Source organism: Nannospalax galili, unplaced genomic scaffold, assembly GCF_000622305.1.
Source record: "Nannospalax galili isolate Female #2095 unplaced genomic scaffold, S.galili_v1.0 scaffold364, whole genome shotgun sequence".
NCBI classification, from domain to species: domain Eukaryota; kingdom Metazoa; phylum Chordata; class Mammalia; order Rodentia; family Spalacidae; genus Nannospalax; species Nannospalax galili.
In genome coordinates, this window is record NW_008352752.1 from 466,112 (window position 1) to 487,814 (window position 21,703).

The following is a 21,703-nucleotide window of genomic DNA, read 5'->3' on the forward strand; positions in this document are numbered from 1 at the left end:
TATATATATAAAATGTGTATGGGGGTTTTGCCTCCATGTATGTAAGTGCACCATATATGTGCAATGCCCATGGATGCCAGAAGAGGGCATTGAATCCCCTGAAACTGGAGACCAGAGTTGCAGATGGTTCTTAGCCATAATGTGGGTGCTCTGAAGGGGACCTTGCAGCCATGATGCTGAGTCCATCTCTCTAGCCCTAAGGATATTTCTTGATTCTGGAGGCTTTTGAACAGACTCTACTACCAAAGTGTTTAAGGAGTGTGGGAATCAGATTGTCTCTTTGGTTACAATTACAGTTCCTCATAAGAGGAGGTAATCCCCAGACAATCCATTTTCCTAAGTGAGGACTAGTTATCTCCTTCCAAGTGCAGTAATGAGAACATTATCGATGATCCCTCACCTGAAGTGGTAGGCCTGGCCGTCAGTTGCCAGCAGGAATCTCTGACTAGGATTTCACATCCAAACGTATGACAAAAGTTACTAAGGCAGTCAATACACTGAGTAGAAGCTTTATCAGCTGCATCACAAAGCGAAGTGCATTTGCTGAGTGACGATACAATCAAAGAGGCTGCACAGAGCCAAGGCAGAGCAGGGGCGCTCTGGAGCCACAGGCTCGTATCTAGGTTAGGGTACCAGGTACACATTCCCTCTTATGGAGCAGAGGGGAGCACGGCAGAAGAAGGGGGAAAAGGCAATACGAGCCAGCGGCTGGGGAGGACTGGAGTGAAACCATTTCTTCTGAACACCACAGAACCACTGCACTCGTGAGGTCACAGCAGCTGCCGTTGCCTGCGAAAGGCCTACCAGGGGCCACATCCCTGAAGAAGACTGACCTCCCCCACTCCACAGCCGTCGACTGTCCACGGCTTTCGGATAGAGGTGGGGCTCCATGAATTCCTCCCTACTCCATGTCATGTATTGACTGGCTTGATTTTGGGCTCTGGCGGATGCTCCCACACCGCTAGGCATATGGGCGGTGCTGACTGGACTGAGTGGGTTACAAAGAATAAAGACAAGGATATGAAGTTGGAAGGGGGGATACAGGGAGACCTGTCTGGGGGAAGCCAGGGAGGGAGATATGACTTAAATAGATTTTATACATGTAGGAAATTCTCAAAGAATAGATTTTAAAAATTGAGAAAGTCCTGTTCTAGCAATCATTCTTATGCATGGAGAAGAACAGATATTTTATGATCTATTAAAGACATTGCACAAAGGAGCAATTTTAAATAGTGAGGGACTTTTGAAATCTCAATCACACCGTGAGTTCAGCACTTTTTCCTTCTCGTAGAATCTTCAGGGAACCATTAACAACACTTCTTTTGCTGTTTCACGCTAGTGAATTTCTGAGAGTTCTTTTTTAAGAGAATAATAGTGGAACATGATGTTTCCAAAGATAATTTAGTCAATCCCAAACAGGAATTCTGAGAACGATTTCAAAAATAAAAGTTCGTTCATCATTAGCAGAAATCAGCTTTCTGGCCCTAACTTGGTTGTATAGCCAATTACGAGAGGTGGTAGAGATGTCCCAGTTCATAAGACTTCCTTTTTTGGCTCAAGGTCATTTTTTATGATGGCATTTCTTACAGCCTATCAACAGCACTCTGCTGGCATGTTAAATAAACCAGTAGAAGAAATGCCCACATGAAACACGAAGCCGTGCCGGGCTCTTCCTCCCTGTGAGCCCCAAACATAAGTTCACACACTAACAGAACATAAGAGGAGGGGGTTTCTGCTGCAGGTTCACACCTTAGAGCCAATCTTGACACTTCCTCCTTCCACATCCCCCAAACCAGAATCAAGCAGCACACCCTTTCAATATTATTAGCTACATCTCTAAAATGGGTCAGATAGCCCCTCAATCATCAGTTTCCACTGACCTTGTTTGAGAAAAGCCTGGGCTTCACCTTTCATGTGCATCAGACTCACCCAGAAGACTGTGAAAGCACAGAGTCCCGGGCTCACCCCAGCTTGACTCGGGCCTGCACAGAGGCCCAGTAGCTCCCAATCCCAGATGATGCTGGTAGGGCTGGTCGCCACCTCACAATCTTCAAAGCACTTTCCTGAGTAACCATCGTTTCTGTGGTTTCTTGCCTCACATGGTAGCAAAGATGACCTTGGTAAAAGGCTGTAGGCCCCTAGAGATATTTTGACTCATCAAACCAACCTTCCATGGCCTACACATGGAAATTCTACACAATCTCTTGTGGGGCTGAAGTGATGGCTTGGGTTAAGAGCACATCCTACTTTTCCAGAGGACTGGCATTCAAGTTCCAGGCATCCACTGTGGGTGGCTCACAACCTCCTGTAACTCCAGCTCCAGGGAATCCAACACCCTCTTCTGGCCTCCACAGGCACCAACACATACACGACAGACACACACACACACACACACACACACACACACACACACACACACAAACACACGCACGCACGCACGCACACACACATCAATAAAAATTACAAAATAAATCTTCAATAAACAAACTACACAAAACAAAAGAACTCTTGTGATCTGATGTATCTTAGCTTCCTGTTCTGTGTGATACGTATCTGTCTTCACTCCGTTTCTCAAATGGGACAGGCTCATATATGAACCCCAAATCCTTTCATTCACTCCTCCACATAGTCAATTTCAAATACAATTCAAATACCATTTCCTCACTGGAACCTTCCAGACATTCCCTATTGGGTCAGATCGCTGTGGTATCCCCATCACAGATTTCTGCAACTTTTTGCTTTCACACTAGCTGGCATGTTTGTGTGACTATATGACCAGTCCCTCCTCCCTGTCTATGAGGTTCGAGGGGTCAGGAGCAATGCTTTTCTTTTGCTTGTATTCTCTCTTCGGCAAAGTGGAGTGTTTGGCTAAAACTTAGCTGGTGCTCAAAATTTGTAGTCAAACATGAAGCTAATTACTGTAAGAAGATTCTGAACTTTGCAACAGCAACATTATTGTTTGGAAGAGTGTTAGCTAATGTTTACTGAATACACACATGTCAGATACTGTGCATTGAACTCTAGAAGCAATAGTTCGCATAAACTGTTGGAGAAGGTGATGTTATGTTATTGACATCTTACTGATGAGAAAACCAATGATCAGAAAGTTAAGTGATGGAGGCTCTTCTGTCCGGTGGATATAGACAGTCTCTACAAAGGCATTTATGTAGCATCTAATATTTCTCTGTAGCTTACATTTCTCATGTGATTTTTCTCACCAGCTTTAAGAGATGAATATTGCTGCTTGCCTGCTACAGGAGAGATTCAGTACTGAAGGGTTAAGTGGCTTTCCTGAATCATAAGCATGCTAATGACTGTACAAGGACTTGAACTTCTTATGCAGAGGTCAGGAGTTTGCTTTTTTTTTTCCATTCTAGCACACTAGAAAAAGTAAAAGTGCTTTCAACGGTAAGAGGACTTTGTTACATTTTGTTTTCAATGTACTTCTAAAACATGAATTCATTTGAACATCTTGCCAAGTTATGAAACATCCACGTTTGAACTACTTCCTCAAGAGCTCTTTCAGTCCTGAGAAACATTCATGAACCTGAACTTCCATGACCACAAAAAGACTTCTTCCTTTAATAGTCAGAGTCATCTGTGGCCCTCCTATACAGGATATGGGAACTTCTGTGCCTCGTGCTAGCTACTGTTCGTGTCTGCAGTCTCTGGTGGTCAAATCCCAGCTACGTTTGCCTTGGTACTTCCTGACACTGTGTTTTAGGGAGACACTACTCACCTAGGTTATGTCACCTATTTACCTGCCTTGTGCCAGCCCTGGTCCAACTCCAAGAGGTAGCTGAGGTAGCTAAGGTAGCAGGACCCAGGGTGCAACAGAGGGCTGCCTCCCATACTCTTATATTACAATGTCTTGAAACAACCTGGTCATTTCCTATGTGCAAATAGATTTTGATTTACCAACATCATAGAATTCAGAGCCTTACTCCCTCTCGTTCCCTATATCTGAGTTAAGGTTGGAAGGGTTTTTTTTTGTTTGTTTGTTTTTTTGTTTTTTTTTTTTTCAAACATAGAATAGAAGAGAATATCCTAGCAATGGAACTGGAAAGAGAAATAAAGGAGAAAGATGGGGTTGCAAGTCTAAGATGCCTGAAAGGACAGCTACACAGGAAACCTAGTTGGGCTTAAACTAACCTTAGTGTGAGGGAGACTGTAGGGGGTAGTGAGTAGGATTCCTTAAGAACATCAAGGACCTTTAAAAGCATAAGGCAAATTAAAACATGGAACATAAACAACATATAAAACAATTAGGCTGAAGGATGGGGTACGAATCATTGGAAATAATTAATGAGCGTATTGGCAACTTTTCTCGCTGTGACCAAATACTTGACACAGAGCAGCTTAAGGGAAAAAGAATTTATTTTGGCTCACACTGTAAGGGGATACAATCCATCACAATAGGGATGACATAGCAGCAGGAGTATGCAGTAGCTGGCAACACTGTGTCAGCTGGATGTGGCAACACTGTGTCAGCTGGATGTGAGACTGGGATATAAAATCTCAAGGCCCATTCTCAGTGACCCACTTCCTCTAAAGAGGATCTGCTTCCCAAAGCCTCCTCAGCCTTCTAAATGAGCACTGCCAGCTGGGGCAAGCATTGAAATGCAGGCCTCTGGAGGATGCTTCACATTCAAACCGCAACAATGAGAAAAGAAGGAATCAAAGGAGGGCAGACAGAATGAACAGATCTGTGCTGTGGGTAGATGGTGCTGGAGGCCACGAGGAAAGGATATGAGGGGCACAGATCTAGAAGTGGCTTAAAATGAATTGATAATGGATAAATACCCATGACTTTCCAGTGGTAAGAATAAGGGACCAAGAATAGAGTAGGCCAGGGTCAGCCATTGAATCCCAGGCATCCAACAGCAAGGTTCTGCAAGCCTAGCATTTTAGGACTACTCAGGTTTTTCTAGAAGGGAGAGATTGTCCAAGAGGAATGAATATTCATTAAATGGCTATTATATTCGGAGCCATCATTGTGAGCATGTGACCTGACCTGTACCGACACAAAGGACCCATTGGCAGAGAGAGCCATGCTTCCATTTAATGGTTCATTGTTTTTGTATTAAAATTCTTTGTAATCTTTTAACAAAGCAGTCTATACTTACACTTTACAGTGGGCCCTGCAATGTAGGTGCCTGGTCCTGACACTGTGTGCCCAGGTTTCTTTCACTGAGTTCCTCCTCAGACATCTATGCGGGGAAGGGATCTTGCTTTCAGAGGTAACCTGCTGAAGCGCATTTTAGCAAAGTTGCTTTGCTGGGAATAAAACTTACTGAGCAGTAGAGAGCTGAGATTTTACTCCAAACCACCCTCGTTCTAACTTTAAAGGCTTTATGGAGCCTTTCAGAGCTAGGCCTTGCTGTGTCCATAGGAACTGTGGCAGGAAGGTGTTCGCGAGGGCACGATCCTGCAAGTTCAGTGTCATTTACCCTCACCAGAGACAGACCTTTAAAAGAATGAGGATCTTTGTTTCCAAGGGAACTTCTTGAGCTCCAGTGATTCTCAAATACTGTTTGTAATATCTCCTCTTAGCTCATGGGGAAGGAGTAGTGGATGACCACAGAGACAAGACTTAATAGATTCTTGATAGTTTCCCAATTATTCCCCCTGAGGGTATGGATAGTACCTGAGAAGCCCATCTACACACTTCTTGACTGCAGCAGGTGACGAGCCCTGGGCTTCCTAGGTGAGGAGCCTGGGTTTGTCACTGTGTGAACATGAAGCCTTGGGAGTCAGGCTGTGGGACTTGGATCCCAGCCCTTCAATAAACTTCTCTGTGAGGCATGCTGTGACATGGGATATGGGTAGCATTTGCCTCAAAGGGTTGATGAAAAGAGCCTCTAAAGCTAGAAGAGCAAGTCACAGAGCTCGGCCCATGGTGAACACTTAGTAACTCTTTAACTGTTACTATTTTATGAAACTGTCTGTACTACCCAGGAGGGGCTGAGGTCAACTCTGAAGACTAAAACTGTGTCAGGATCTACTGTCATAGTGAACGCCAAGTCTCAGCTGCACAGACCAAGCGAAGCAATTCCTGATGAATGTCTTACAGCTGCATCTACACAGGTGTCTCCTTGTTTTGTTCTATTCATCTGTGGGTCCACATAGAACACTTCACTCACTGGACTGACGTAAAAGCCCTGCATAGTGATCACTGCAGCCTTAACTAGAGCCACAGAGAAACAATAGGCTCTGTCTTCAAGTGGCTCATTCAGGTATCTGAGTGGACCAGGAAAGCTACCCACATTTACAAGGACAGAGGTTGAATGTACGTAAGCAGAAAGTGGGCTCACGAGGCCCAGCCCCCACCCATACAGCCCACACCTGCTGGTGCCTTTTGAGTATTTTGTCCTTTTGCTGCAAACGTTTTGAGATTGCTGACTGCACTTGAATTTCTGAGATAATGGAGAGAAAAACAAAAACACTCATCTCCTATTAAGACTGGAAAATCATATGGAAAACTGTTAAAATATCTTCGGCTAACTGGGTAGAGAGGTACATGCTTATAATCCAGCACTTAGGAATTTAAGGTGGGAAGACCACAAGTTAGAAGTTAGTGGGACACTATCTTAAGAAACAAATCAACAACAACAACAACAAAATGTAACAAGATAAAAAAGTCTTTAGACAAAACAACTAAGAGCAGTACACATTTGTATCTGAGGGCACTGCTTTCTAGGGTCCAGGGGGGCTTAACTCAAAGGTAAAATTCTCCATGTCAGCGCCATCACACGGCCAGTCTCTACCAACTCCACACACAAGAAGCAACTGCCCCAGTCCAGCTCAGATTCCCAACTCCCCAAGATGTAAGACCCAACAGCAGATATTTTAAGCATCCAAGTTGTAAATACCATATTATACAGCAGTGTGGCACCGGATAAACTGTGTTGTTTTGCCTTACTGTACCAGTTTGTAAGAATATGGTTGCAACTGTTTCACAGAAAAATAGTTTTCAAAGTCTTGTTTTCACAGTTTTTCTGGAAATGCTATCTCCTTCGAGATCTTCACAAATACTTCTAAAAGTCAACGGGAACCTTCCCATCGCCTTGTCTTCCAGACTTCCAACCATGTGCACATCGAAGCACACTGTCCTGAAGCCTCCCCTGGTAACAATTGCTCTCAGTCACTGTTAGCGTCGCCCACCCATGCCTGGCAGGATTCCTGGTGCTGGTAATCTTTATGAGAAACATCTCACGTGCCATTATAATGCCTTGTCCTAGGTTCCGGGGGGAAAATGTTCTTGTCTTGAAGAATCTTTCTTTCCTTCTCAGGTCTCTCAGTCTTAGGGTTAAGTACCCTTTACTTTCTATCAAGACTGGTGTCTCAGTGTCTTGTTTAACAGATGCCTGGTTGGCTTCCCCCACTGGTCTCTAGATGTCTTAACTACAAACACTGCTGTGTGAGAGCTCTCAGGGCCGTGCCAGGTACAGGGGTAAAAACCACACTTTCTATTAAATGTGACCATCTTACTGTTCACCTTAATACACAGATGAGCAAGACTCACTTTGCTCTGAGGTTTGGCTCTTATGCAGTGCTTACCTACAAGCCCATCCCCTCAGTAGTCAAACTGGGGAATCATACATGCTACACATTTACAATGTTGATTTTGAAAACAATTTTACATTGTGAAACCCCAGGGAGATTTCTCTTTTCATACATTGAACTCCAATGCTAAAATACCTATAGGGTATAATAAAATATTCTAGAAATCTGTCACAGTGTCATACTGAATACTGAGTAGGAAAGAATTCACCAATACTTTCATATATATAAACTTAGTGTTTGGAGAAAAATAATAAAACTAAGAGACCTGGACAGTGGGGACTTATGAAAGAAGCTGAAGAGCACAAAAAAATGCAAACATATTCCATGTTTATGGCTCAGAAGAATTAACATGGTCAAAGTTTCCAAATTATCGAATGCAAGGTACAGATCTGATACAATCACTACAGAAATCCCAATTCTTCACAGAGAAAGGGAAAGAAATTCTAAATGTTGCATAGAAACATGAAGGAAACAAAATTGCCAAAATAATTATGAAGAAAAAAATACCCCAGCAATGTTGGCGGTGTCACACCGCCGGACTCAACGCTCCATTGCAGAGTCGTAGCAACCAGAGCTGCCGTGTTCTCCCACCATGAAAACAGACACACAGGCGAGCAGGACAGATACAGAGCCAGCAAGTAAATCCAAACACGAACCCACCTAATTTTTAACAAATGCACCAAGAATCAAAAGATAAATGGTGCTGAAAAAGTGGATTTTTCGTATTAAAAAAAATGAAATTATGTTACACAAAAATGCATTTATAACAGAAAAATCAACTCAAATGAATAAAAGTTCTGATATAATTTATAAAAACTTGAAAACATAAAACTGCTACAAGCATAAATCTGAAAGCTGGGAGTGGTGACGCACACCTTTAATCCCAGCACTTGGGAGGCAGAGGCAGGTAGATCTCTGTGAGTTCGAGGCCAGTGTGGTCTACATAGCAAGTTCCAGGCCAGCTGGGACTACAGGGAGACCTTGTCTCAAAAAAGACCAAAAAAAAAAAAGTTGCTTAATGATGATTTCTTAAACATCACATTGAAAATTCAGGCTACAATAAATAGGATTAAATAAAACTAAACACTGTACAGTCAAATAAAGTACCAATAAAACAAATAGACATCCTGCAGATTAGGAAAAATATTTTAAAACTACAGATCAGATAAGTGGTTAACACCCAAGACTTATAAACAAATCCTGCAACTCAATAGCAAGATCTGTAATCCAACAGGAAAATGGGCAGTTAACTTGGACATTGTTTAATGTGCAACCACAAAATAGCTAAAAGGTAAATGAAAAGATGATCAGCTTCACCAGTTACTAGGAAAATATATGTCAAAACTACCATGAGTTACCATCTCATTCCTAGTAGGACTGTTATAACACATAAGACAAGTGTAGGCAGGTGTGTGGAGAAAGGTGCACCTGTGCACTGTTGGTGGGAATGTGGATTGCTGTGACTGGCAGGAAAACAGTATGTAGCCATTCTTAAGAAACCGAAAGCACCCTGAAGCCCATCACTTTGCATGCTAACCTAAAAATAAAAGTAAATAAATGAAGATCAAAAATATAGATAAAGGATTGTGGTGGATACTGTTCATTTTCAACTTGACAGAATCTAGAATCACCTGGGAGATAAGCCTCTGGTCACACCAGCGGGAATTACTTTAGCTGGAGAGGGAAGGTCCACCACTGTGGCTTGTACCATTCCCAAGGCTGGGATCCTGAACTGTACAAAATGGAGAGGGGGAGCTGAGCACTTGTAAGCAAGCATTTCTCCCTCTCTGTTCCTGGCTGCGGACGCCATGTGTTGCTTCCGGCTCCCACTGCTTTAGTGACTCCACCATGACAGACTGCACCTTGTGCTGTCAACTAAAATATGCTCTTTCTCCTTTAAGCTGCTTTTTTCAGGATATTTAATCAGAGCAAAGGGAAAAGAGACTAAGGCAAAGATGGAACAGTGGCTACCAGGGTCAGAGCGGAGGAGAGAGAGCCCAGGAGATGTAGGTCAAAGAACAGAAAGTGCGGGCAATATAGGATGAAGAGGATAAATGAACTAATAAATGTATGAAACCAGGAAGGATGGAGCATGCCCATAACACCAGAAATCAGGAAGCTACGGCAAGAGGATTGCAGGTTTGAGGTCAGCGTGGGCTGCACAGTGAGGCCCTGTCTCCAAACAGAGGAAGCAGTGAGCAGTGCGAAGGGTGCATTTGCATTCGGGCTTTTACTAGTTTCACTAGATTATGTGTCTTTGCCATGAATTCATGGGAAAGGCAACTATGTGAAAGGATGGGTGTGTGAATCTGTGCCATCACAGCAATTACTTTATACCATCATGTTTTATAATATCATGCTACGTATCTTTAAATATAAATGTTAATTCAATAAAGATGGAAAGTAACATTTCTTACATAATCTGATCATGACAAAGAGGAATTTCATGAGGAAATTTATTTTTTGTGTCCTCCCTCAAGAGCTGAACCTGTAAGACTAAGTATGAACACCCCTGATTAAGGCACCTCATGTATGCACTTGAGCAAAGACGGTATGTGATATGGATACTGTGGGTGTACATATGATTATTTAAGGCCGTAATAAATGGCTCACACTTAACTATGCATAGACATAAAGTGTGTTATTGAAGTCAGAAGTATGCAGGTAGGGAGCTGGGACATTGACTTCACCATAGACATTAAGTAAAATAGCATGTGCTGCGTGGCGTTGCATATTCATTTAGGCTCATTACCATCTATACTTCACCGCCTACTTTCCACTTTTTAAATTTTAAAGAAAGCTTTAAAACAATGTTTTCATTGTGTCTTCACTCCTGGTTGCCCACTACCTGAAACTAGTTCTGATCTTCCACATAGATTAATGATTTCGTTTTCTTTTGCTTTCAAATAATTTGGGTTTTAAAAAGTGACTCTGCATAAAGAACACGGTGTGAAGGACACGGTGTGAAGAAAAACACGGTGTGAAGGACACGGTGTGAAGAAAAAGAACACGGTGTGAAGGACACGGGGTGAAGGACACGGTGTGAAGGACACGGTGTGAAGGACATGGTGTGAAGGACACGGTGTGAAGAAAAAGAACACGGTGTGAAGGACACGGGGTGAAGGACACGGTGTGAAGGACACGGTGTGAAGGACATGGTGTGAAGGACACGGTGTGAAGAAAAAGAACACGGTGTGAAGGACACGGGGTGAAGGACACGGTGTGAAGGACACGGTGTGAAGGACATGGTGTGAAGGACACGGTGTGAAGAAAAAGAACACGGTGTGAAGGACACGGGGTGAAGGACACGGTGTGAAGGACACGGTGTGAAGGACATGGTGTGAAGGACACGGTGTGAAGAAAAAGAACACGGTGTGAAGGACACGGGGTGAAGGACACGGTGTGAAGGACACGGTGTGAAGGACATGGTGTGAAGGACACGGTGTGAAGAAAAAGAACACGGTGTGAAGGACACGGGGTGAAGGACACGGTGTGAAGGACACGGTGTGAAGGACATGGTGTGAAGGACACGGTGTGAAGAAAAAGAACACGGTGTGAAGGACACGGGGTGAAGGACACGGTGTGAAGGACACGGTGTGAAGGACATGGTGTGAAGGACACGGTGTGAAGAAAAAGAACACGGTGTGAAGGACACGGGGTGAAGGACACGGTGTGAAGGACACGGTGTGAAGGACACGGTGTGAAGGACACGGTGTGAAGAAAAAGAACACGGTGTGAAGGACACGGTGTGAAGGACACGGTGTGAAGAAAAAGGACACGGTGTGAAGGACACAGTGTGAAGGACACGGTGTGAAGGACACGGTGTGAAGAAAAAGAACACGGTGTGAAGGACACGGTGTGAAGGACACGGTGTGAAGGACACGGTGTGAAGGACACGCCAGGGGAGTTACAGCAGCACTCTGTGTGCTCAGGAGATCCGAAAAGGATGTTTTACCACTGGAGAATCTGACAGGGTATTAGAATATCATGTAAGACACTGGAAAATCCTTCAGTTGTGAGACCCACAAACACACACTGTAAGATATTGAGCATGGTACATGGGATGGCAAACGTTAAAGGTGACATAGAATGATAAGCTTGTTAAAACGTTATTCATCATCCATCAATCCCAAGGCTCCTCTTAGAACAAATACTTGCATCTCACTCTTTACTATTGAGAGTGAAAATTATCATCACAATAAAGCTTGCCCACCTATACACATTAATTTCATAACATGCGTGTATGTATATTATGAATGATAACATAACACAAGAAGTGATTTCATATAGCATAGCAAGAAGCACTGAGTCTGACCAGCTAGTGCTGGTATGTTAAGGGGGAGGAGGGCTGGACCAGCATGTGAACCCACTGTGCGCACAGCAGCTCCAGGTGCAGACACCTCCCAGGTGGCCATGCTGAATCAGTGACATGCACTGTGTATCAGTGGCAGGGTTTTCTGACATGGCGAAGTTCTGAACAAAATAATATTCTGGGCTGGAGAGATGGCTCAGCGGTTAAGAGCCCTGACTGCTCTTGCAGAGAGCTCGGGTTTGATTCAAAGCATCCACATGGTGATGAACAAGTGTCTCTGTAACGCCACTTCCAGGGGATCCTATGCCCTCTTCTGACCTCTATGGGCATTGCATGATGTGGTTCTACTTACACACATGCAGGCAATACACTCATACACATAAGATAAAAATAATAAATATTTAAAAATAAAAATAAAAAATAAAGTTCAGTCTTCCCTCACTTTCAGGATAGTTTATATTCTTGGAAATACAGTGGAAAACCAAACTCTGTGTGTTCAGGTAGTTGGAAATTAATGCTTTACCACTGGAAGATCTGGCAGGGTATTAGAAAATTATGTACGTCACTGGAAAATTCTTCAGCTGTAAGGCCCACATATACCATTCCACACCCTATAAGACATTCAGCATTTCTGTGACTATTACCCATTAAATGACAAAGGCAATCCCCTGCTTATGGAGCTAAGTACCCCACTACTTTTCAAGGCACCCTGGAAAGAGGCCTTATCTCCACTTCCGTACTGAGCACAGGGGTTTAAGAGCAAGAATGTTTCTATGCAACTGTCTGCTTACTGGCATAGTCTTGAGCAGGTGACTTAACTCCTAATCTAATGTGAATTCAATTGGGTGCTAAAGGTTAAATGTGCCCCCCACCACCCCTTGAAAAGAGTTTATGTTGAAGGTCATTCCCCAGTACCTCATGAGGTAACCATATTTGGAGATAAGGTCTTTATAAAGATAATCAAGTTAAAGGAAGTTGTCAGGATAGGACATAATACAGTATGACCAGGGTCCTTATAAAAGAGAATCTCTGGGCAGATGAGATGGTTCAGTGGGTTAAACACACCTGCTTTGATGTTTGCAGACCTAAGTTCAGTCTCTAGGGCTCCCACGGTAGAAGGAGAGGACCTACTCCAGCAAACTGTCCTTTGACCTCCTCATGTGTGCCATGGCATGCACATGCGCACACATGCACACACACACACATACACACACAAAAGAAATAAATAAATAATAAATGAATCTAATAAGAAATTTCTAAAAGGGAGGATTTGGCTTGATCTTATGTAGGACTTGTGCATGCTGGCACTATTGTTGTGAGTTCATAGGAGTAACTGCCCAGCTGTCCTGAAAACTATTTCTTTGTAGTTATCCACTATGTCTGCCCCTTGCAGTCTTTCTACCCTCTCTTCCACAATGAGGAGCCGTGGAAGGCAGAGATAAAAATCCCAGCATAGACCTGGGGAAATAGATGGGAAACTCCAACCCTACCTGAGGAACTATTGTCAACCTATAGCTACTGGGAGGGGAGAGTCAGTTTTTAAGGGTGTGCCTCTGGGCAGGTTAGCCAGTCTCCAATGGATGGATCCACACTGAAGGGCATCCGGGGAAACAAACTTGACTCTACAGGAGTGTGTGTGTGTGTGTGTGTGTGTGTGTGTGTGTGTGCGTATATGACAGAGTACATGAAATCAAGTGGGGATAGGAAGGATGTACAGATAGGAGAGGGCCTATAAATATGATCAAAATATGTCATATGAAATTTTCAAAAGCTAAATGAAAAACAAACTATAAGAATATTTTTTCAGAAGAGGGGAATTTAGACACAGACACCCGCACAAGGAAAGCTCGATGTGAGAAGGAAGGCAGAGATCAGAGCTGAGCTTCCTCATGCCAACATGTGTCAAAGATTGCCATGGAACCACCTAACACAAGTTGAGAGATGAGGAACAGACTCTTCCTCATGGTCCTCAGAACTAACCAATCCTTTAGACAACTGTTCTTGGACTTGCAGGCCTCAGAACTGTGGGACAACAGATTCCTGCTGTTTAAGATGCCCAGTTTGCAATCCTCTATGACAGTGTCTTGAACACACTAATGTACCAAGAAAACATTTTTGTAAAATTACAATATATCATTTTAAGTTTGCTTAAATCTTTGGCCTATTCCTGGAAGCCATGTTTTTCTTCTTCCCAGAGAAGGCTAGTGATGTTATCAGACCTTCATAATATGAAAATAAGTTTAGAAGGTTAGTTCTTCCATCCAAATATTCATCAGGCCAGACCCTGATTAGCTTCCAAAATCAGAGAAGACTGGGTATGTTCAGGGTGGTACAGCTACAAACAGAAGTTAAATTTTCTACAGAGAAGAAGTGTTCTGATGAACATATGGGGGCTGGGACTGATAGTTCCAGTCATGATGGCCTTCTGTGATATACAGAAGGCGTATTAATCCCTGTCACTAAAGTTTAACAAGGAAGCTAGCAAAAGGGAGAATGTGTCGAGTCACATGTATCTCAGCCTGACAATTGTCTGGCTGAGGGACCCTAAGGAAGAGCAGGAAAAGCTGGAGGTGATCTGACCCACAGCGTGGTGAGCTCTGTGGATCAGCTCTTTGGAAAGACAGAAGCAACCTTGAAGTCGAGATTAGAGAGAAGATTCTTGCCAGGCCAACTCTGGACCAGTTTGGAGGGAGCCTCCTACTTTTTTTGTCTTTTTGAGACAGGGTCTCCCTGTAGCCCAGCTGTCCTGGAACTCACCATGTAGACCATGCTGGGCTTCCTACTTTTGAGAAAACGTAACAGCATGAAGGAATGCATACGTTTGTTTTCTCAGTCTGGCGTGTTTCGGTGAGGAGAGATGGATACGCTCATCTGTAACTTCCCACGGGAAGAGAAGAAGATGGTAGTCAATAAATGCCGAGGGAGGGTGAGAACTGCAAGAAATCTAAACTGTCTGCGAGGGGCAAACGACGGGGAGCCATTTAAGGCGTACCACCAGCCACAAGACTCAGCTATAAATATCCAAAGGGGCATGAGATTCATCCGTCCTGACTCTGGAGCCAGGAGAGGGGAATTCCAGAGCACAGCAAAGTCATCATATCCTTAAGGGAGAGAAGTTAGACTTTTGAGGTCATAAGCATATTTTTAAAAGTCTGAAATGCAGACATCCCATCAGGTATCCATAAATCCCCCTAAGAATTCCTTTCCATGTCCCTCTGCAAGCATTTACCAGGGAATTACCATCTGACAAATGCTCCCCTTGACGCAAGGCTCCAGCAACAGTCACTGATGATGCACGGCATGTACTTTCAGAGTCCCAACTGCATGCAGAGGCAGATAGTCATCTAAATGGTTCCGATGTAGCACGATTAGCACAGGGTAGACGGCAATCTCATCACATGTAACCACATCAATTAGCTGGCTCAGAATGCCAGGCAGTTCCCCAGGGTGACTGTTTAAAGGGGATTGGCGCTATGAATGATTTTCACCCGCACATGTCCAAGGCTGTAGGCATACTTTAAGAAAATGGGTTCAGGAGATCCTTTGAGACCGGGTCTTTACTACATGCTGCCTACTTTTTCCTTACAGGTCCTCCGAAGGCCCAATCCTTTGCACCATTGTCCTTGGATTGACTATTTCTTGATGGGAGCACACTGGATATTTTGAAGAGGCATAAAGAGGAAGACACTAAATGGACTCTGAGTGACTTACACAGGGCACCTCTGGAAGGATGAGACTGCAGTCAGCGGATATTTCGGACAAAAGCTATCCTTTCCTCTTTGTTCCAGGGGATGGTAGTTTTATCAGCCTTCTGGCAGTCTGCAGCCTCTGTAACTTCCTCCATTTTCTTTTATCTCAGGCCCTCTTTTCACTCTAATGTTGTAATTACATAGAGCTTGAACCCCTTCCTTTCAATATATTTGCTAAGTAGGCTTGATCTATTGTTCCTGAGAAGAATAGGATGGTCTGAACCATGGTTCTGGTGCCAAAGAACTGGGGCATCTTGTTCTAGAAGGGTGTCCTCCAATAGGTCACAGAGACTGTGGGCCCAGAATCCACATATCAGGGTATGTCCTCCAATAGGTCACAGAGACTGTGGGTCCAGAGTCCACATGTCAGGGTATGTCCTCCAATAGTCACAGAGACTGTGGGTCCGGAGTCCACATGTCAGGGTTTGTCCTCCAATAGGTCACAGAGACTGTGGGTCTGGAGTCCACATGTCAGGGTTTGTCCTCCAATAGGTCACAGAGACTGTGGGTCTGGAGTCCACATGTCAGGGTTTGTCCTCCAAGGACAAGTAACTTCTAAAGGTGGATGGAGCTTCTGTGCTTCTTCCTAACAATGACATCAGCAGCCTCAAAGTACCAAGAAGAAGGTGTGCAGACCACAGAGCTACTGATGCTGTCAGTGCGTGGAGTGGCCTCTCACAACAATGATTGACTGACAGCTGTCAACACTGACAAGGGCAAGAAGCTTTGAGCTAGAGTGCCACTTCAATATAATGTAAAGACTCCCAAATCCAGGGGCTCAACTGTGGTAGAAATGTATTTGCTTTGGTCTCCAAGGGAAGGTGGATGGTAACCATTCACATGCCCTCTGACCTGTTACTATGCCCCACACCACTGCTCTATCCCTTGCCAAATGGGCAAAGCTGGATGTCTAGCTTGCCTTAACCTTCTGATCCTCCTACTTTAGTTTTCTAAGGCTGCCATGACAAAATGCCACAGATGGGATACTAACGATAAGAATTTTTTTTACAGTTCTGATGGGTGAAATCCAAGCTCAAGATGCTTACGCTGGAGCCTCTTTGGGTTTCTCTCTTTAACTCTCGGGGAGCTGCCTTCCTCCTTGTCCTCACACGGTCTTTACCCACTGAGCACACATCCCTCTTACCACTTCTTAGCAGGACAGAAGTCAGATTAGATTAGGTCCTCAGATTTACAGCCTCGTTAAACCTTAACTGCCTTCTTAAAGGTTTCTCTCCAAACAATTGCATTAGGGGTTATAGACTCGTTCTATGATCTCTTGTCAAGACACGATTCTGTCCATAATATGGTGGTAGGAGAGAGATTAGAGGGAGGACAATTATATTTTTGAGACTTTTGTTAGAAGTCACATAAACCAATCCTTTTCACAGGTCACGGTTCAAAATCTTACTGGTATGTCCATACAACTACAAAGAATGTCAGAAATATATTTTCTAACTTGGTAGCCATACACTAATAGAACTTAGGGGCTTATGTTAGTAAGATGAAATGAAATGAAGACTTACTATAATCTTCTATTTAACATATGCAACCTTTTAGATTCTGTGAAGGGCCGATGAGCTGGCCATCTGCTCCCACATAGGATGTGAGTACTGCAGACCCCATGCCCTGCTCCAGGCCCTCTGTCCTTGAGAAGAGACCCACAAAACTTCACCCAGCAGAAAACACCTGGTACTTCCCCGCTGGTAGCTCTGAGTCTGGGCAACGTAACTCTACTCTGTCTTGTTTGGTCTTTACAGTTTGAGGAAGAATTGAGAAAGACTATGTAGAGAGGAGTTGAAGAAAATAAGTGTGTATGCTGATGTGCTCTACATGAAATTCCTATTCCCCAGGGAAATCTGGCAATTCCATTTTTAATGACTAGGATTGAGATGTAGTTCTTAAAAACATAAAAATTGGGAGACCTTCCCTGGATGACACTTTTTATTTATTTATTTTTTATATATTTTATTTATTATTTTTATTTTATGTGTACGAGTGTATTGCCTGCATGTATGTGAGTGCACCCATGTTGTGCAGTGCCATGGAGCTCAGAAGAGGGCTTTGGATTCCCGTGGAACTGGAGCTAAGGATGGTTTGTAGCTGCCATGTGGGTTCTGGGAATTGAACCCAGGTCCTCCACAAGAGCAGTCGCTGCTCTTAGCTACTGAGCCATCGCTCCAGCCCCATACACTTTTTATTTATTAACAACAGCTATTCACGACACGCACTTTAAGAACGACTACTGTGCAGTCATGGTGCAGGTAGTTTTAACATACTGACTCAGGTCAAACACTAACACTGCGTAGACAATGCTATGTCAATTCACAGGGGATTTAGTGGTGACTAAACAGGACCGTCATCCAAGCCATTTGTGGAGCTTCTCCCACGGACTGTGTTTATGTGAAATACCATGAAAGGACTTATGGAGCAACTACTGAGTTGAAGGAGGGGCAACTTCTCACCAGCTCCGGCCGGCACCACACAAGGCAACTCACCGTTCTTTTTGTAGAACATAATCTCTCCTTTGAACTCTGTCTTTTCCTCCAGTGACTTTTCTATCTGAAGCATCAGCTGCTCACTGGTTTCAACGCCAAACAAAAACTTGCAGCTGCAACTCTTCTGCATGACCTCCGTCCGGGCAAACCCAGCCAGTTCACAGAAGCCATCGGAGCAGTAGACTATGGGGAAACCCTTCGCCACCTGGGCGTTGGCGAGGATGAAGTTGCTATCTGGAGAAAATGAGGAGAAGGTGTTCAGTCACTATCAACTCTTCAAGTCACAATTTCAGCCACAAGTTAGAAGCACATGCACTCAGCTGACAGTGTCTAAGATGGGCATTCTCGTGTGTAGAGCTGGAGGAGACTCCAACACTTGGACTGACACTGGCAGCCGAGGTACAGGCTAGACTGACTTTGGCTTCTATGGAGGTGCTCACCATCCAGGTGGTAGGAAGGATAACACACATGAATCATGAATCAGTGAGGACATCACACATTCAAACCATGATGGCTTAGAAGGAGACATTTGTACACAATCTCACGGTGAGTCAAGGGATGCTGACAGGCTGACAGGGTACTGGCAGGCCAACCTCATAGACTACAGCACCACTGCCTTCACAGAGGTGTTGTAGGGATTATGTGTGTGCATCTGTATGTATGTGTATGTATATATATGCGTGTATGTGTGTGAATGTGTGATATGTGAATGTTCATGTGTGTTATGTTCATGTATGCATATATGTCTGTGTATGCATGCGTGTGCACATGTGACCCTGGGGTTCAAAACTCAGGGCCTCTCACGTACTATACATGTGCTCTTCCCCTGAGCTTTACCCACCCCTGTTGTAGGGATTAGTGACAGTGCTTAAAAAAGTTACCAGTACAAACAAATAATAAAAATTAAGAATAATATTACCTACTCATGGTTATTGTATCAGCAAATTAGAATTGGAGGTGAATCAAAATAGCAAACTCTTATTAAGTGCTCAGGAATATGCTTTGTAGAGAGACCAAGAACCGAGCTGAGAAGATTGTGGCAGGAGGGAATTTGGAATGAACTTTTTAGGATGGATAACATGCTTATAGGAAGAAGCTAGAGCTTGGCTTTAAACTAAGGCATGTGTAATGCCTAGTAGCTAATGGGGTTTCATGAATCCCAAGCTGTTATAAAATCATTCATTCATTCATTTACACCTGAAACAATGTTGCACACCATCCATAAGTCAATCATATTTGAACCTGAGGCTGTAAACATTTAATAAACATGAAAATATAAAGAACTATGAGGTAAGAGCCTAAATGAAAAATATGAGTTATTATAGTGTTAGAGCATGAACCATTTGCCACAAACTACAGATATGTAGACATGCATACGTGAACCCAATAGGAAATGTTCACACATATCCAAGAGATAAATGCAGTGCTGGTGGCCGTGCTCAACTCTAGAGTGTGTGGCTATGGGCAGAGGGATGCAACATCTTAACCTACACTCTGCAGCGCTCCCATTGAATTTTATATAAAATTACATTACATATCGTCTACTTAAAAACACTGTGCTTAATTGAGCTCTGCAACAGGCAGCTTTTTATGTGTCATGAGGAAGGAGGTACTGCAGCCACTTACCAGTGGCCGGCCGGACAGGCACTGAACATCATCCCATGGTTTCCCCATCTCCTCTTAAGCATCTGTGGTGAGTTTCCAAGGACTTTCCACTCGCAGCTTTGTTTCAGTTTGCCTGAGAGTGCCAATCACCGCGGCAGCCTCTGTGTCCATCCCCCAGTTGTTCTCACCTCACAAAGCCAGAGCTGAACACCCACACTTGCAAACTTTGCATAAAATGTTGCTTTGGAGCCGTAGGAGTAAACTAGATTATCTTCAACTGACAGCTTTCTTGTACCTCACAGTATAATTTATTGAATATTTTAAATGTTGGACTTTGTCCAAAATATGGATGCTGTTATAGGTTGGATTCTGAATAAAAATCACCAACACCACTTAATTGACAGCAGCAAGGTAAAGCTTTATTCTGGCCGACCAGGCTGTCTTTGTCAGGACTAGGAGCAGCAGTGAACATAAAAATCACCAACACCACATAATTGAAAGCATCAAGGTAAAGTTTTATTACAGCTGACTGGACTGTCTGTGTCGGGAATAGAAGCAGCAGCGGACACCAGTCGGCCAGAATATTTATAGGAATACAGAAAGAAGAACAGGTGGGCCAATCAGGTTTATACAGCACAGCAAAATTTGAAATAGCAAACTTCAAATTTACCAATCAACTATTGGTTATTGTGCGGACCCGGGCTTGGGTAAGCGAAACAGGTTTACAGAAGCAAGATAGGTTAGTCAACTGCCGGCCTAGATTATAATACCCTGTGGCGTGCGGTCAGGCCATTTCTCAGAATTCAAAGTTGCTTCTCCCTTCTAGGTTTCTTTCATAAGTAGGGTAAAAGGTACTTCTCCTGAAATGGCTGCTTTGGGCAAGATGGAGTAACTTAGGCTAGGTTAATTTAGCTGACATAGTTTAGATGCCCAAACCGTATATGATCCCTGTCCTCAAGGTCACATAGTTATGACCCTGTGGGATTTCTAGCTCAGTTTAGAGGAGGGAACTCTCTAGAGTCCAGCTGACCTCTTGGATTTACTAAGTCCACACAGTGTTGTTTCATTGCTTCACTCTCTGACCTTAGTCTGTCTCTTTATCTTTCCATTTTAAAATTTTGGCTAAGAGGTTGATTAGAAAATGTAAGAGCAGACGATTGACGAAGTCCCCACATGGCATGAAGGAGCTGTAATTGTGATTTCACAAGCTACCTGCCAGTAGATCATTGACATGTTTACTGACTTTTTGTAGGACAATGCCAAGAGACATGGTCCCACCGTATGGCAAGTCCTAGGGTGAGAGACTGCTGGGGGAAATGTGTTAGTAAGGATAAGGCATGGTTTCTAGCTTTAAAATGTTATAGTTAGAGCACGAATATAAATAATAACAAGACACCATGCAAGTCTGAAGTCAATGGTACACAGTTAATCATCTAGAAGAATTGAGACCTTTAACATGCCAGGCTTTGAAAATGGTTACCTTGGACTAGGACAAAAATAGGTAGAGATGACATGTCAAAAGTCCTCGGGTTGGGGCTAGAGAGACAGTTCAGAAGTTAAAGAGAACTTGCTGCTCTTGCATAGGACCCAGGTTCAGTTCCTAGTGACACATGGGGGTTCACAACTGCCTGTAACACCAGTTCCAGGAGATGTAATGCCTTCTTCCGGCCTCCACAGTCACCAGACACCTACCTGGTACTCATACATACATGCAGGCGAAACACTCATATACATAAAATTTTAAAAATCAATCTTCAAAAGCCCTGGAATGAATAAACACTGCATATTCTGCTAAAGCCCAGATCCCCACTGCTACAGCATTAGCAGCTCTGCTAGTATTTGGTAGAACTTTATTTTTATACTTTCATATCTAGGACTTGTGTTTTAGTTGTTTCTTGTATATGATCTATACATGAGTTTCTTAAAGGTGATCATGAAAAGGCACCATTCAACCTGAGCTATCGCTCTCACTTTCA

At 43.5% G+C, this 21,703-nt stretch overlaps 1 protein-coding gene across 1 annotated transcript in view; it reads right to left on the bottom strand.

The window, feature by feature from the left end:
* Kcnh8 (potassium voltage-gated channel subfamily H member 8) overlaps positions 1–21,703 on the bottom strand; it is a 418,565-nt gene that overhangs the window by 278,637 nt on the left and 118,225 nt on the right. Inside the window, exon 2 of the mRNA XM_008849967.1 lies at positions 18,123–18,356. Coding sequence (XP_008848189.1) covers positions 18,123–18,356 — 234 coding nt within the window. The remainder of the gene's footprint in view (positions 1–18,122; positions 18,357–21,703) is intronic.